The sequence below is a fragment of the Meleagris gallopavo genome, chromosome 1 (genome assembly GCF_905368555.1).
Source record: "Meleagris gallopavo chromosome 1, MGAL_WU_HG_1.1, whole genome shotgun sequence".
Lineage (NCBI taxonomy): Eukaryota > Metazoa > Chordata > Aves > Galliformes > Phasianidae > Meleagris > Meleagris gallopavo.
Window position 1 is genome coordinate 14,426,813 of NC_139404.1, and position 15,980 is coordinate 14,442,792.

General features: G+C 39.6%; 2 protein-coding genes across 4 annotated transcripts in view; one reads left to right on the plus strand and one right to left on the minus strand.

Moving 5' to 3' along the window:
• The window catches only part of COG5 (component of oligomeric golgi complex 5), a 185,589-nt gene extending 182,636 nt beyond the window's left edge, over window positions 1-2,953 (minus strand). The window contains exons 1-3 of the mRNA XM_085217248.1: window positions 2,821-2,953; window positions 2,130-2,269; window positions 1,135-1,192 (exon numbers count right to left, since the gene is read on the minus strand). Of these exons, the coding sequence (XP_085073374.1) occupies window positions 1,135-1,192; window positions 2,130-2,269; window positions 2,821-2,878 (256 nt within the window). The 5' untranslated portion in view covers window positions 2,879-2,953. The remainder of the gene's footprint in view (window positions 1-1,134; window positions 1,193-2,129; window positions 2,270-2,820) is intronic.
• Window positions 2,954-2,965: 12 nt separating this feature from the next.
• Window positions 2,966-14,454, plus strand: DUS4L (dihydrouridine synthase 4 like). Of its 3 annotated transcripts, none has more exons than XM_085217309.1 (6): window positions 2,966-3,107; window positions 3,268-3,470; window positions 8,856-8,973; window positions 10,314-10,436; window positions 11,268-11,494; window positions 13,069-14,454. In XM_085217309.1, exons 2-6 carry the CDS (start codon window positions 3,302-3,304, stop codon window positions 13,320-13,322), a joined length of 891 nt encoding a protein of 296 aa, XP_085073435.1. In that variant the 5' UTR covers window positions 2,966-3,107; window positions 3,268-3,301; the 3' UTR covers window positions 13,323-14,454. The 3 variants fall into 3 exon arrangements, with proteins under 3 accessions (XP_085073435.1, XP_085073415.1, XP_085073425.1); XM_085217289.1 differs by having other exon boundaries at window positions 2,967-3,107; window positions 3,349-3,470; XM_085217299.1 differs by having other exon boundaries at window positions 2,967-3,107; window positions 3,349-3,470; window positions 13,117-14,454.
• The last annotated feature ends 1,526 nt before the right edge of the window (window positions 14,455-15,980 follow it).

The window sequence follows — 15,980 nt, forward strand, 5'->3', positions numbered from 1 at the left end:
ACGAATGCCTTCTGAAAGAATCATGATTTCTGAACACACAGTTCCACAGAACTGTGGAAGATGATCAGAACAAACTGGGAGATGATCACTATGTAGATGATAGATTCCTTGTCTGGAGGATAAACAGATTTCACACTTCCTGTGCTTTAATTTTCCAACTGTTTAAAAAAATATTTGGGGATTATCACTGCTAAATTAAATATGCATTTCTCTATTTTTTAAATCTTCATGTAAATGTTAGTAATGTTAGTTGAATTGCGTATGCAGTACTTCACAAAGGCTCGGGAGGTACAATAATCATCAGCAACCAGAAACTCTCTGGTTATGACATAACTTAAAAGCAGAAGAAGGGAGAAAGGTGGGTTACTGATTACTAGAGTAGGTGAGGAAGGAGATATGCTTGAATCCCATGGTATATGTAAACAGGCATACTGTAAAGGAAATATCTTTCTGCACAACAACAAAACAAAAGCCACCAGCTCCCACATATGAAGTTCCCAACAAGTGTCATAAAGCAGAATGGCTGGTCTAATGAGCACCAAGGAGAAGAACCATATTCTGTAATCAGTTTTCTGTACACATTCCACAGTTTCTAGGTGAAGTATTTACAAGTCAGCAATTTATTTTAAAAGCCAGAACCCAATCAGTGGAATGACAGAAATGTCTGGATTTAATCTAGTAGCTTCTTACTAGAAAAAAAATTTTTAGTGTTTCAGTGCAGTTATGATTATGTGTTAGTGCCTCTTCAGTTAAGATTTGCAAACCATGCAACGTGCACATGTAGCATTTACAAACTTGGTACTGATGTTCACAGATATTGCAATAAAATTAGGCTTATTTATCAAAAAAAAGGTATTAAAAGGTCAATAAGACTTGATTGCTAAAGTTGCTTAGAACAGATTATTAAGCTTTTTGCCTATGGAATAGTTACTTCAGAGAAGTATCAGTCAAATCTTCTCCCAGGAGCTCCATCTGCTGACATAAAAAAAAAAAAAAAAAAAAAGCTGCCACAACTTCTCAGTTGTAAGATCTGTAGCTGCTACATTATTAACCAAAGTGAATGATGTTCCCATGTAGAAATTAAAAATGTTCCCCTACTCATAGAAATTAAAGCATTCAGTAGATGGATTTTACCTTCTAGAGATTCAATTCCAGTTGCTTGAGCCAACAGGTCTTCATGTCTTGCAACAACCTTTAAAAACAGAGAAAGAGAAAATAGAAACAATGACATAAGAATGGAAATGTGTGCCTGAAAGGGTTATCAAAATATCATCATCGTATTTCCTTAAACAGATTCAAGAAAAAGCAGATGAAAGCATTTTCAGAACATGTTTTGATTCACAAAATGGTAAGCTCAAAATGGGAGAATCAGATATTGCAGGATAGTTGATGTATTAATATAAGTCAGAAAAACAATCAATCATGTTTCAACACGCACTGATATATAACAATAGCTGTAAGTGTAAGCCTAATAATAACACAGTAATGATGTACATTCCCATTTTTAATGTTTTCATTTCTATTTATTAAATTTAGAAACTAACTTCCAAAGAATTTACCATTGCAGGGGGAGCAGTTTTTCAAACCAAGTACAAACTTATCATGTACTCTCACAGCCAGGTCAATGGGATTTGCAGTGTCCACCTGGATTTTAGTAATAAAATTTTAGTGATAGCCTTTGACTATCCAAATTTAAATTCCTTTTGAAGGTGTGGAGGTGTGTTAGCACAGGTTGTGTTTGCCCAGTTAAAGTTAAGAAGTAAGGCCTAGGCTACTGTCAGGACAGAAGAGCACAGGACAAGTCATTCACTGTCTTCTCACAACCATCATGCCAAAACACAGGGAAGTTTTTCTGATAGCCCATACGATCTTTTGGAAGGAGTCAGGGAACCCTTTCAAGGAGTAGCAGAACTTCCATGCATACAGAGACTGAGTGCAGAAACTGAAAGCAAAGCAGCATACAGCTCCTTGAGGGGGACTACATGGAGTCAGTATCACATTCACCGCTCTTTTTATTTCAAGCTGTACCTTCAGTTACCAAGCAACGTCAAAAGCAAAGATCATTGGACTAATCAGCTTTTAATCACTTTATCCACCACCTCTGAGCACCAGGCGTGGTTTACACTTACTTGTACATGCAGCTCTTTATCCAGCTGGCTGATACCTTGGGCAAGCTTTGCGAGCTGCTCAGCTATCACCGCCCGATGGATCGACTGCGACGTGTAAGCCTTCACATCAAAGTCCTCTCTGAAGAAGTCAGCATAACACTCTGAAAAACGATTCAGAAGTTATCTTCACGCTTCAAACCAGTCGCACTGAGGGATGATCTACAGCAGGCAGCGCTCAGACCGCCGGTTCCTCCAGCTGGAACAGCGCACATCCGGTACCCCGTGTAACGCAGCACGGGAGGCCGGTCTGACAACAGACTGCAATCAAAGCGAGTCCGCGTGGCAAAACCCACAACTTCATGGAACCGTACTGCGTCTTATAACGGGGCCAACTTGTGCTGCATAAGGAAACTATACTCCGGTGGTGACTTTTAACGAAGTAAGATGCGTGCTACTTTGTGCAGAGGGCCGGCTAGGCTCACCGACACCTGCGTGCCTCCCGCCGGCACACATCTCCCCGTCAGGCGGACGCGGGCAGCGGGCAGCAGCAGCTGGGCAGCCCCGCTGAGAGGAGCAGCTGGGCAGCACAGCCCCGGAGCGTGACCCGCCATCCCACTCTCCTCCGCCCCACAAACTTTCTGCGACGCGACACCACGGAGGCCCAACGCCTCGCTCGCCCAGGCCTCCGACCGCCGCCAGGACCGCGCCTCACCGTCCGCCTGCAGCTCTGCCAGCGCTGGGGCCGGGGCTCCGCCGCCCGCTTCCTCCATGCCGCCCGACGGAGCCTGCCGCGCGTCACTGCCCGGCGGCGGCGCGCGGCGATGATGGCAAAGGGAGCGACGGGGCGGGGCGGGACGTGGCGGGGTGGTGAGGGGAGAGCTCGCTATACATGAGCGGGGACGTGGCAGAACGCGAACGATGCCCGGGGAGGGACCCGGCGGGCCTGTTTCGGGCTGGGCACGTGGTGAAGATGTGTGCCCCGATGGTCCGCTACTCCAAGTGAGTCACTGCTGGCGGCGCGCCGCGGCGTGCGTGCTGTGGGGCGGGCGGCGTGACGGGACGGCGGGCGGGCGGGCGGGAGCGAGCCTTCTGGCGTTGTTTAAGGGCGCGACGGACGCAGACGCGTTTGTTTTATGGTTCTATTTACACATCCCCGCAGCGCTGCGTTTAAGAGCGGTGCTTAAGAGCGGCTCATGAGGCGAATGTCCGCTCTGTGGCTGTGCTGCCCCTGTCCCCGCAGGCTGGCGTTCCGCACTCTGGTCCGGCGGTACGGCTGCGAGCTGTGCTACACCCCCATGGTCGTGGCGGCCGACTTCGTGAGGTCAGCCAAAGCCAGGGACAGCGAGTTCACAACAAACAGAGGTAATGGTGGGAAATATATTGCTGCCTTCTTGGAATGTTTTATGTATTAGCGGCGTCCTGACTTTTATCACAAATAATGTAGCCAGCAGGACAGGTGGGTGATCATCCCTTGGCATTTGGCACTGGTGAGGCTGCACCTCAAGTGCTGCGTTCAGTTGTGGGATTCTCACTACAAGAAAGACATGGAGGCCCTGGGGTGTGTCCAGAGAAGGGCAGCGGAGCTGTGAGGGGTGTGGAGCACAGGTGTGATGGGGAGCGGCTGAGGGAGCTGGGATGGGTCAGTCTGGAGAAGAGGCTCAGGGGAGACCTTATTACTCTCTGCAACTGCCTGAAAGGAGGTTGTGGTGAGGTGGGGGTTGGCCTCTGCTCCCGTGTAACAGTAGCAGAATGAGAGAGGGAGCAGCCTTAAGTTGTGCCAGTGAGGGTTCAATTTTGATATTAGAAGAAATTTCTTCTCATGTCAATGCACTGAAACAGGTTACACATTTTCCACACCCCAAACTACTTTCATCTTCCCTCACCACTGCAGTTTTATTGCTGAGCATGGCATTACAGGGTATAAAAAATTCCTTTGGCCAGGTCTAGATCTGTCCACTTCCTTGCCCAACTCTGACCTATTTGCTGGTAGGTACACAGGTAAAAAAAACTAGTTTTGACACTGCCATCACTGTTCAGCAAAAGTGGAAGCACTGTTGCATTACTGACGATGTTTTTTGCCACTAAACTTAAAACACAGCACAATATAGGCTGCTGTAAATGAGGTTACCTGCATCCCAGCCAGACCCAGTAAAAGATCATCATAGAATCAAAGAATGGTTTGGGCTGGAAGGGACCCTTAAGATCATTTATTCTAACCTCCTGCTGTAGACAGGGACACCTCCCTCTAGACCAGGTTGCTCAAAGCCCCATCCAGCCTGGCCTTGAATGCTTCCAGGGAGGAGACATTTGCAGCCTCCCTGGGCAACCTGTTCCAGTGTCTCACCACCCTCACAGTAAAGAATTTCTTCCTAATATCTAGTCTAAATCTACCCTCTTCCTGTGTAAAGCCATTTCCTCTTGTCCTGTCACTTCCTGCCCTGATAAAAAGTTCCCCCTCAGCTTTCATCTAGGCTCCTTTCAGGTGCTGCAGGGCTGCTATAAGGTCTCCTCAGAGCCTTCTCTTCTACACTCTGAAGAGCTCCAGCTTTCTCATCCCGTCCTTGTAGGGGAGGTGCTCCAGCTCTGATCATCTTCGTGGCCCTCCTCTGGACTGTTCCAAGAGTTCCGTGTCCTTGTGTCAGCGGCTCCAAAACTGGATGCAGTACTCCAGATGCTATCTTACAAGAGCAGAGTAGAAGGGCAGAATCACCTCTTTCCCTGCTGATCATGTTTCTCTTAACACAACCCAAGATACGGTTGGCCTTCTGTCTTCTCATAAGGCTCATAAGGTTCCTCTGCCAGCAATTGCTGCTTCTCGTATATATCAGAGATGTATGCTTAACCCATTACCATATAGTAATTTCTGATTTCTAACAAAAATGAGAGGGTTCGTAAAGGGGAAAAAATGAATAGATCAGACATCTAATACAGGGATTGGTAAGAGAAACAGAATTTTAAATTATCAGGCGGTAAAATGGAAGGTGGGCTCCTTGAGATATCAGAAGACTGATAGAAGAAGCAAGAAGAATCCAGGGAATAGAAGCACAGCCAGGATTCGTAATGAGAAGCCAGGCTTCAGACACAATATAGAAATGTAACTAGAACAGACTAAATATATATATATTTACATATATAAGGAGCTATACAGAGTCCTGGGTAGGTAAGGGAGAAAAGTGGTATAGAAAAAAAATTATAGAATATCTCAAGTTAGAAAGAAGCCATAAGGATCGTTGAGTCCAACTTCTGGCTACACACAGCACCACCCAAAAATCTGACCATAAGAATATGGGAAGAGATAACAGTACAGATACAGATCAGCTGGCATGAAGTGGTTGTAGGAGAGAAGTGGAACAAGGAGCACAGGAGCTTGGGCTACAGCTAGAGGAATGGAGAAAGCACTGCTAAAGTGCTAGTAAGATTGGCCTGTAGGATCTACAGAGGATAAAGATTTCATCTGTTCATGCCACTGAGTGAATGGTTTGGTAATTGTATATGTAATAGTAATAGAAGTATAATCTGTGATTTCATGCATTATTTGAATACAACAGGCCCTTTGTAGAGAAGAATCCCATTGGGAAGCACAGATAGACTCTTATTAATGGACTGCAACTTGAAAGAAAGCTTTAATTTTTTTTGTTGTTCAAAATAAATAAGAACATAACTGATATATACAGTTCAGAGGTCCACAGAGCCACTGTTCCACCCCTTGCATCTGTTTATACTTTTGATCCTCACAATGTCCTGTAAAGTTCTATGGATTGGCTTTGTAGTGTCTTTTGGCAGATAATGGGATGGGGAAAGAGGAAATTCTTCTCACTGCTTGCTGTAACCTTGTTGCCTGTTGACAAGGAGCGCAGGATGAAATGTTCTAGTATTGTAAATAATATCTCTTCCCTACTCACCTCTTTCATGCTGGCCTTAATTTTACAGCCTCCAAAACCATTCTGCCTCTAACAACTTAGCCAGAATAACAGTATTTATATTATTAGCATTCATGCTTTTAACAAATAGCTCCACAACTGATTGTAAAATCTTAGTATTGATTTGTTTAATTTTCTGGGCATTTCTTACTCTAATGAGCAGAGTAGGTTGGAGCCTGCAATTGCAATTTTTGCTCTCTGTTTTTTTTGGCATTGACATTTCTTTGTTGTGTATTTCTAAAATAGTGGTAGATGTTCCCTGTGGCTGCTGCTAAGAATTTAATTATTATTTGATTTAGCATTTTTATTACTTAATATTCAGCTGAAAAACAAGGAGCCTAGGTATATTAGATGTATCAATTTAAATCTTTTCAGCTAAAGTACTGTCTAAATGGACACTGTTTTGAAAATACAAAAGGGATTTTTTTATGGCATGCTAGAGTTTTAGGTAACTTACAGAAGTTTCTTAACAGAGGATGCTGCTGCCCTCTCTGACTTCAGTTCCATTACTTCAAGAACTCTAATTTCCATTAAGACAGGGAAATCTTCAGAAGCATTTACAGTCTGTTCAGTACCAGAAGTACACATGCTGTGTGCATTTATTGGCTCTTTTCTTTCCACTGGTGCTCAGATATTTTTCTTACCCTGTTCTCCATCCCTCTTAACTGCAGCAATAGTTTATTTGGAAAGTAACTGCTAATACTGAGATATTTTTAGATGCCTTTAATGTAATGCAGTAGGTGTCAAAGAGGAGAGCCTGTTCCAAATGACCATCTGGCTCTCTGCAGGAGCTTAGTAGATCACAAATAGTTCACCAGACCCACTCTGAGGAGCACTGACGCTTTGGTTTCCCATTAGAGAAAAATCTGTGAAAGCTGCCTCTGCCTATGTGTTCTCATTCCAACTCTGCATACTGGACAAAACCCAGCCATGTTGGCATTGAAGCAAAAAAGGAATTGGGATAAGGAAGGGTGGAGTTTGTAGCTACTGAAAGCTGCCTCAGTAGTACGCTCAGTTTTCTGGTTCTTTGACATCTTTTGCTGAGTCTGAATTTTTTTGAATATCAGCATGATCTGTGCCTTACATTTATGTCCTACTTCAGGAAGCTAAATTCTCGTCTTTTTTTTCTTTTCATAGAGCCTCCCTTTGGTTTGCTTAATAATGTTATTCCTGTAAGATATCTTTTCTTCCTTCATTGTTGCTGTTCAAGAGTTGCTGTATTTTTACCATAAATGACTACATTAGATAGAAACAAGGACACTAGAAATCTTTGTTAATGATTATGTGTCATACACAGCTAGAGCAAAATACAGCAGTCTGTAAGCAGCCTGATACAACTGTGGAACAGATCATGTTTGAAGTGTAATTTTCTTTGGCAGGAAATACTTCTTAGCAGCTCCAGAAAATATCCAATGTGTTGTAGGCATCTTTGGAGTAGGTGTTTTCAGCAAGACAAGCAAGTAATCATACTTTCAGCACATTGTTCTGGTTTCATAAAGATTTTCATATAAACAGCAGATTTATTTCAATAAGTTAAAAATAATCGTTAAAATCCTATGTAGAGAAGAAAGACTTCTCACAGCTACAGCTATAGTCAAAAGGAAGAGTTTGAGAGTTTATGTAGCAGTGGTGAGCGATGAGAAAGTTTGCATCAGCCTATGCATAGGCAGTGGCATAGCATGAGGAGGCCTCTGGCAAGGCTCTGGCAGTGTTGTAGCTAGGTTACAACAGAGTTCCTGTATCATATCCTGCCTGGGAAGGGAGGGGTGTCTAGATTTGCAAATCCCTCTGGTTAGATCAAGGTGAAACAACGCCCAAGGTCTGTGTATAAGGGAAAAAACATAAACTGTAATAGGAGATATCCATAAAACAGTTATCCTGCATGCGTTGGCTCTCCCGCAATTCTATCTGCTTAAGCTGTGCAGTTTTATAAGAAATTCAAGTAAGTTTTGGGTTACTTAACAGCTTAAAGAAAGGAGATCACCAGTCCAGGTCCCACATCAAGCGTTTTGACAAGAGGGCATGGAACAAAGGAGGGATGCAGCAGTGAGAAGGGCAAGGACAGTCTTTCAGCCATTTTTGTAGATGGCTCCAGTTCCAGAATGGATTGAGACACCAGACATCAGCAATCAAAGCAAAGGGCACCAGACCCCTCCTGTGACCTGACCATTTCTAGGGTATTGTTTTGGGCTCTTCCAGGAGGGGTTGAAACATGAGTCAAATTAAGGGAAGAAACACCCAGCTCCTGCCTGTGACTTAATTTTCTATCAAAGTGGTGTCTCCACTCACTCCCACACGTGGGGCTCCTCCCCTACAGCCTTCCTGCGGTACCACCCTGTAAAATAGCTGAAAAAATCACTATCGGAAATGGAGCCATCGAGCACATTTGGTTCTGTACATACTTCTGTACAGCAACTGGTGACATTACATGACAGTGCAGCTTACCTTTAAGATTTTATTTTAATAATGGTGCTGTAATGGGGAAAACAACCTAATAGAGAACAGATAGATTGTTTATGTTGAAGGTAGAGTGGCACTAGTGATGTTCTTATTCAATTTGGTTTTAATGTTTAAGTGTTCTGGATCCAAGAAAACATACAATACAAAAGGAACAATAACTGAAGAATTTTTTTTCCCATTATTACTTTGTGAATAGTCTGAATTAAGAATGCTGCTTTTAAACAACCTATTGATTTTGACAATTGTAAGCAAATATGTATCTGTTGACATTTTTAAGAAAGTTAAACACATTTAAGTAATGAAACATTCAAAAATTAGATTTTTTTTTTCTTGTTTTCAACCTCTAAATATCTTTTTATTGGAGTAGGTGATAATCCATTGATCGTTCAGTTTGCTGCTAAAGAAGCACAAGTTTTATGTGATGCTGCCCTTCTCGTCTGTCCTTTCGCAGATGGAGTAGACCTAAACTGTGGCTGTCCTCAGAGGTAAAGATTTGAAAAAAATGGTTAAGTATGATTAAATTAATTTGAGAATAAAGGATGCTGGCTTTCATTTTCATAGTCATTTGTCTTAATTAAAAAAAAAAAAAAAAAAAAAAAAAAGACTTTGAGATTGAAATAGCTTTTTAACCTGTCAGAGCGAAATGTGTGTGTGGTAAGATGCTGTTCTGAATGTTCTGAGATGCCCATGGTCACCAGGTGTCTTTGCTGTCTTACCTCTTTTCATTTCTGAGATACTGAAGGTCAGCTCAGAACTGAAGTGTCCAGCTCTATGATTTAGCAGCTGTGGCGTTTGACTTTCCAGAAGAAGAACTTTGCTGCAAATAATCTGGAGAGTGTTTTGAGAAATAACATGGCAATTCCAAAATAATGAGCCACGTCCCTGCTGTCTCAGACTTATGCAAGTGAAGAACAGTCTCTAAAATGTAATTATACAGATTATATTACTCATGAAGTGCTTAACTGAATTCCCTCCATCTTTTATTAGGTTTGGAAATACAGTGAATTAGTGATCGTTTAAAGATTTTGTCTTGGCAGAATATTAATGCACAAATGAAGATTCTCACTCACTGGTTCAATTGAGAACCATTTATTATACATTTGTCAGGCAGTCTTTTTCTAAGTAAATCTCTCAAAAATAAATGTGGGACAGCAGGAGATAATATCATGGTGCACATACTTAATTTGTCTATTCTAATTAGTTATCTTGACTTAAAATTACAGTATTTGAGAAAACAGTTCTGGAGACATTGGAGACTTCCAAATCTTGTGCATATTGATTTCAGTATAGTAGAGCTGTGTGTATCTGCCTGTATAACAAAAATCCTTTAAAGAAAAGAATGCTGATGTTCAGTAAAAGCAAAAGGTTATCTCCTGCCAATCATAAGTAATTGTTGTCATTTGAAGAAAAAGATAATATTACTGAAATCAGATTCTGATTCCACTTCAATTGTGTTCCTTTCCAACACAAAGTAATTTTCTGTTCAGAAGAAAGCCATGACCCAATTGAGGGGAAATATCAAACTATTTCTTTTATGTATGATCTAAGCCATTGTTAATTAAATGTTTATCTTCCTTGTGAGCCTGTTTTGTGGATAGAAAATTAAACAGATTCGTTACTTGTCCAAAATTATAACAGCAAAGCAGAAACTGAACCGGGATGTAAAAGCTGGCGTCACACTGCAAACATGATCAAACTACAGCCATTATTATCTCTGCTTACTCAGCCACACATTCTAAAGGCTATAAAGAAACTGATACATTTAACTGAAATTGATCTACATTTTTCAATTGTAGAATACAAATGTTATTTTTTTCTTTCAAAGATGGGCAATGGCAGAAGGTTATGGTGCTTGCTTAATAAATAAACCGGAGCTAGTTCAAGATATGGTGAGACATGTACGGAATCGGATCGACAATCCTCGATTTTCAGTGTCTATTAAAATAAGGTATGTCTAACATACTATTTGCACTACAATATATGTAATTAATGCAATATTACAAATCATTATAAGTTCCTTAAATGTGATGACTGCTGAGATGTTTTGACTCCAGGTGATAAGTGTATCTGGGGCAGGCTACCAGCCTCAGATGGTAGAACCAGCACAGTCTTTGACTGCTTGCCCCGATATCAGAGTGGATGCCAGAATTTTATTGCAATCCAGAAGACATGATAGTACAAGTTAAAAGGTTTAGAATTCCATGAAATAAAAGCAATACGTAATCTATAATTATGTGGACTTACTCGTAACCTGCTGCTGTCTATAAAAGACAGATAACAAATCTGGGAACCAGTCCATACAGCTGCTGTAAGAACATGTTCTCCCTCCATTCATCACTTTCTGAACTTGTATAAACTGTTGATCTACTTTACTTTTTGACATTTCAGCCACTATTTATCTTCACATCCCATGGTGCTTTTGCATATTGTTGGTTAACTTTGAACTCTGTTTGTAGTCCCTCAGAAAAGGAGAACTGTTACAGTTTTTTTTTCCACAGTTATGCAAAGTAATGACAATTAATGTAGAATCTTGGGTACCCTTGCTTAATCTCTATAAAATTTACCACACATGCCTCAGAGATGGTATGTAATTGGGAAATGATAAATAGTGATTTCAATAAATTATACATCTTTATTAAATATATATTTACCTTCCCACAGTAGTAGTCTATTTTTTTTACAAGTATTCGTAAAAGTCTCTGGTGATTCCTCTTCATGGAGGGCTTTTATAGAGTTCAGGTAGCTTGCTAGCTAATGCTTTAATTCCTTGGAATTTTAGGATACACGAAGACTTAAAAAAAACAGTAGACCTATGTAAAAAAGCTGAAGCAACTGGAGTTTCATGGATTACAGTACACGGGAGAAATACAGAAGAAAGACATCAGCCAGTACATTATGATGCAATTAAAGTAATTAAAGAAAGCATGCACATACCTGTTGTAGCTAATGGAGACATTAAATCTTTAAAAGATGCTGAAAATGTTCATCGCTTGACAGGAGCAGATGGTAAGATTAAACATATCCTACTTTCTAACTAAATTGACAAATTAAATTTCTGAGTATTTATTTTAGCTAGAAGTAGGACATCATTTGCATCTTTTTCTCTGAGGAGACAAATGAAGGATGGTATTTTAGATGCTTAATAAGCTCATAAATGGAATCTTATAATTATCAGAGAACCGGAGCACTTCAGTCAAAGTCTCAAATAGATTTGAAAGGCAAACTACAAAAACTCTTTGCTTAATTATGCTTTCATCACTCAGTAGTGGAGTTAGTGGAGGAGTTTAAGGGGGACCAGACATCCATTCTGTTTATGGAGCTGATCATTTATTATAGAACTGTAGATTTTGACTTGAAATCCTCTACTTCCTGCAAATGGTAATGTGTTTCTTATAGTAAGAATATAGAGGGAGAAAGATAAAGAAGCCGGATATTTAACAAATAAGATGGTTTACTTCAAGTACATGGTGAAGCATTGCACTCTTACCTATCTATTTATCTTGCCTTTACTGTGGTAATATGAAAGTGAAAAATTGCCCAGCAGTTATTTGCTTACAATAGATTCCTGCAACTGTCTGTGGTTTCAAGCCAACATTGAAGTTCAATATATATCTTGAAAAAGTTATCTGGACCTGCATACTTTGAGTCTTAGAGTGTAACAGTACAGAGCCAGTGTCATAAGAAGAGTTCATGTGGCAGGTTTCTATTGACATCGTTGGTGTTTTTAAAAAAACAACAACTAAAACTATTTGCATCAAACTGCCATGCTGCTACCCCCAGATACAAAGCAGGAAGAAAATACATTAACAGAAAAGAATGTTCTTGTAGCCTGTTTGACTTTCTTGAACAAAGTATAAAACACCAAACTGTTTAACATATGATGGTTTAAGATACAGTAAGTACAAACCAGAAACTGCATATTTTTTTGTTTTAAACAATCCTGAGTGGGTTTGGTGGGTTTTTTTTGTTTTTTTTTTTTTCACTTTTGGTCATGCTGTTTTGTAGGAAGAGACTAAATGTGACAGATTATATGTCGACAGTGCAGGAAAACAATCAGTTTTTCACAGAAATATTTCAATAGAGTTTGGCTGGATTTATCTGACAGTTTGGGAATATAGTTGTAAATGCTTGGTTTATTCAGAAAACAAATGCTTTCTGTAGAATGGGAGCCATGAGATGTCCATCACTGAGACTGGAGCTGCTAATGGAAGAATGATTCCAGGTTGTGCTAAAATAACTTCAGCACTTTACTACTCCTATGTCTTTACATCATAATTAGATGTTAAAGAATGGGCTTATAAGTGTGTAGCAGATAAAAACAGAATAGTATTGAATTGCTGTTCAAAAAGTAGAAAAGAAAGGCTTCTTTTTTTGTGTGTGTTGCATCAGAATTTCTGGAAGGTTATGTCAACAGGTTAAATGAGCTGACAGATGGTGTAGGCACTCGGGGCTTGGGCTGTAAACTGATTTTTTTCTCCCATTACTTGTTCTAATGGATGCTATAAAGTAGGTGCTATAGAAAAGATGTAATGTAAAATTTAACTATAATGTAACTCACTGCTTTAATTTGCAATTTGAAGGTGTAATGGTGGCTAGAGGACTCTTAGCAAATCCAGCTATGTTTGCAGGATATGAGGAAACACCTTTGAAGTGCATCCAGGATTGGGTTGACATTGCTCTTGAGCATGGAACTCCTTTTACATGTTTTCACCACCACTTAATGTACATGATGGAACGGATAACTTCAAAACAAGAAAAGAAAGTTTTTAATGTTTTATCAAGTACCTCAGCAGTTCTAGATTACCTGGGTCATCATTACGGTGTGTGTAGCTGAAAGCATTTCAGTTGTATGCAAACTCGTACTTTGCAATTGCTGACGTATTGCTACTTGGGCTTTTACTGATTAAATCCATAGCACAGTGTAGATATTTTCAATACAGCTTGATACTGAGGTTAGGCTGATAGTTTAGATTTTTAGTTTTTACATCAGCATATTTAACTGAAGAAATATTCCGCATTCCACAAACGTGTAATTCTATTTACATTGCATTACTGTACAGAGGATTGGCTGTTATGTGACTGCAGTGATTTAATTAATTTTTCACCAGACAATTGCTTACAACAGTAAGCAAAACTAAGGCCTTTTTCTAGTGGAACTCCCTAAAATCAGGACTACTCATAAATAACAACAAAAATGTATGACCAAAAGAATACAGAGGGACCAATTATAGAAATATTTGCTTTAACTGACATAAGACATAAGATGTGTTTTTAAATTTTAGTAGAATTTTCCACCTTAAAGACTGTGAGACTTTGAAGTCCAGCATTGTATCCTCTTAAATTACATGTTCCTTTTGCAATCTAAAATCTTCTAAATTTATAACTCAGAAAAATTCTACCATTAATATAATGAAAGAAACCTGCAATACGTATAAGATGACAGAAGGAAGGAGAGAATAAAATGAAGAGAGTTTAAATCAACTATAGACCTGGATGGATCTAGAATACAAGACTTGAAAGTTCAGTGTAACCACATACAGTATTGGTTATCTACTTATTGGTTATCTACTACATAATAATCCTATGAAAGATTAAAATGCAGTCATCTACCAAACCAGAACTTTATAGGCCAAAGAAAAGCTGACAGATTCTCTCAGTAGGACTCTTGCATCCTTTCTGCAGGCATGTTGCTTATCAAAGCATGACAGCCGTTTCACTTTGGATCTTTGTATAGGAGGAAAACAGTGAAAATCAGAACAAGACAATAACATTGCACACCAGCTGCATTTGTTCTGCAAGGGAAATTTCACAAGCCTGTGCAGTACAATTATTTGTAATCAAATAATTTGTTTCCTTTCTATGTTTACACAGAAATTCATAGAAGAAATTGCTTAGTTTTTTTAACTGGTACTTTCATGCATATACAAATGGTTCTAAATTTTCTAAATAAATTACTTGTTTTTTTATACGATTGTAATTTGTTCATTAGTGTGCACTATGATGACCTGGGGGAGGGGGTGTTGCTTTTGATGCTGTTCCCCTTATCTGTTGTTTAGATATCTACAGTCTTGCAGTACTTTTAATGCAGTGGCCAAAAAGATTTACTTATTTTTCATAGAGAATATTTTCTGATTTAGGTATACAAACGAGTTAGAAAAGTGTGACCCAAGTCATCAAGTCTAGTTTGCTGTTTAGGACAGTAAAGTTTGTACATCCCCCTCTGATATGGGTTGTATTTCCAGTTCATCCAACATAGTGTAGTACTCAGTTCTCTTCAGCTCTGAAAATGCCTTGAGTCTTCTGCATCAAAATCAAAAACTACAAAATCGACTTGCATAAGAAAGGGATTCTTTAGAGTATCAACTGGGTCCTGTGTTAGCATTTAAGATTTTATGATACAGCAAATCAGTTGCCACACAGAGTAGAGGGGAAAAAAAGAGATTCGTTAGAATCAAAAACATAAAAGCAAGGCTTTTTTTTTTTTTTTTTTTTTTTTAGTGGGGAAGTGGTATTTTCGAGGACTTGAAATACCTTGACCTATTTAGGAACTGAATACTTGATGATTTTGTAGGCAGCAGTTGTTGTGCCTGTGTGATATCAATCATAGAGATTTCTGCCTGAAGTACAAGACCTGGGTTGCAGTTAATATTGCTAGTAATTAAGGAGTGCTTGATCTGGCCAATTAAGTACCATAAAAGTCAGTGGAAGTTTAGCATCCTGTTATGTGGTGAAATGAATGGCTGTCGGTTAATTTGCGTGTCTCCTTGTCATTTTGTCAGCATCTGAACACATTTCATTGCTTTGACACAGGATAAATTGCAAAATTTGAGTTTTAAAGCCATACTTTGAACAGCCTACACTGTTTACAATACACGTTAAAGATATCCCCACGGCAGTTAATTATTTAACTTCCAGTTTTGCTTTAGAGTGCAGTTATATTTCTTATAAGCCTTTTGAACATGGGAAAACGAAAACTGAGCCAGTTTAAAGCCAGCAGATACATTCCTTCTTAGTTAAAGTATTTGTAGCATCACCAGGTCTTCTGTTTTCTAACTAATTTTCAAAAAGTTACTCTATTCTTATTCTCTTCGGCTACCTCAGACCTCATTCCAGGTTGGTGAGAATGCTCAGCAGTAGCAAAGTGCATAGCAGTCACTGCAGAGGGAGCCTTTCGGAGATCTTCTGGAGCTCCCGGAGTGCCAGTGCAGACTCAGACTCTCTGGCAGTGGAGACGTGCAAGTCAGTATACAGCTAGCCTACTGGAGACCAGTCTGCAGTGCTAGCATGCAGCTCAGAAAAGGAAACTGCTCTGGATTTAAGGAAGAGAAAGTCTTTAATAACATTTTAATAGCTTCAATAAAGTATAATGGCAGTAGGCCAATAGCTAAAATGTAATAACCAGAATATATTAAGAGGTTATGTTTTATCTATGAGTTTGATTACATGTTTATGAAAACATGGTAGAAATGCTTCTTAAAACCCAGGCTGCTTT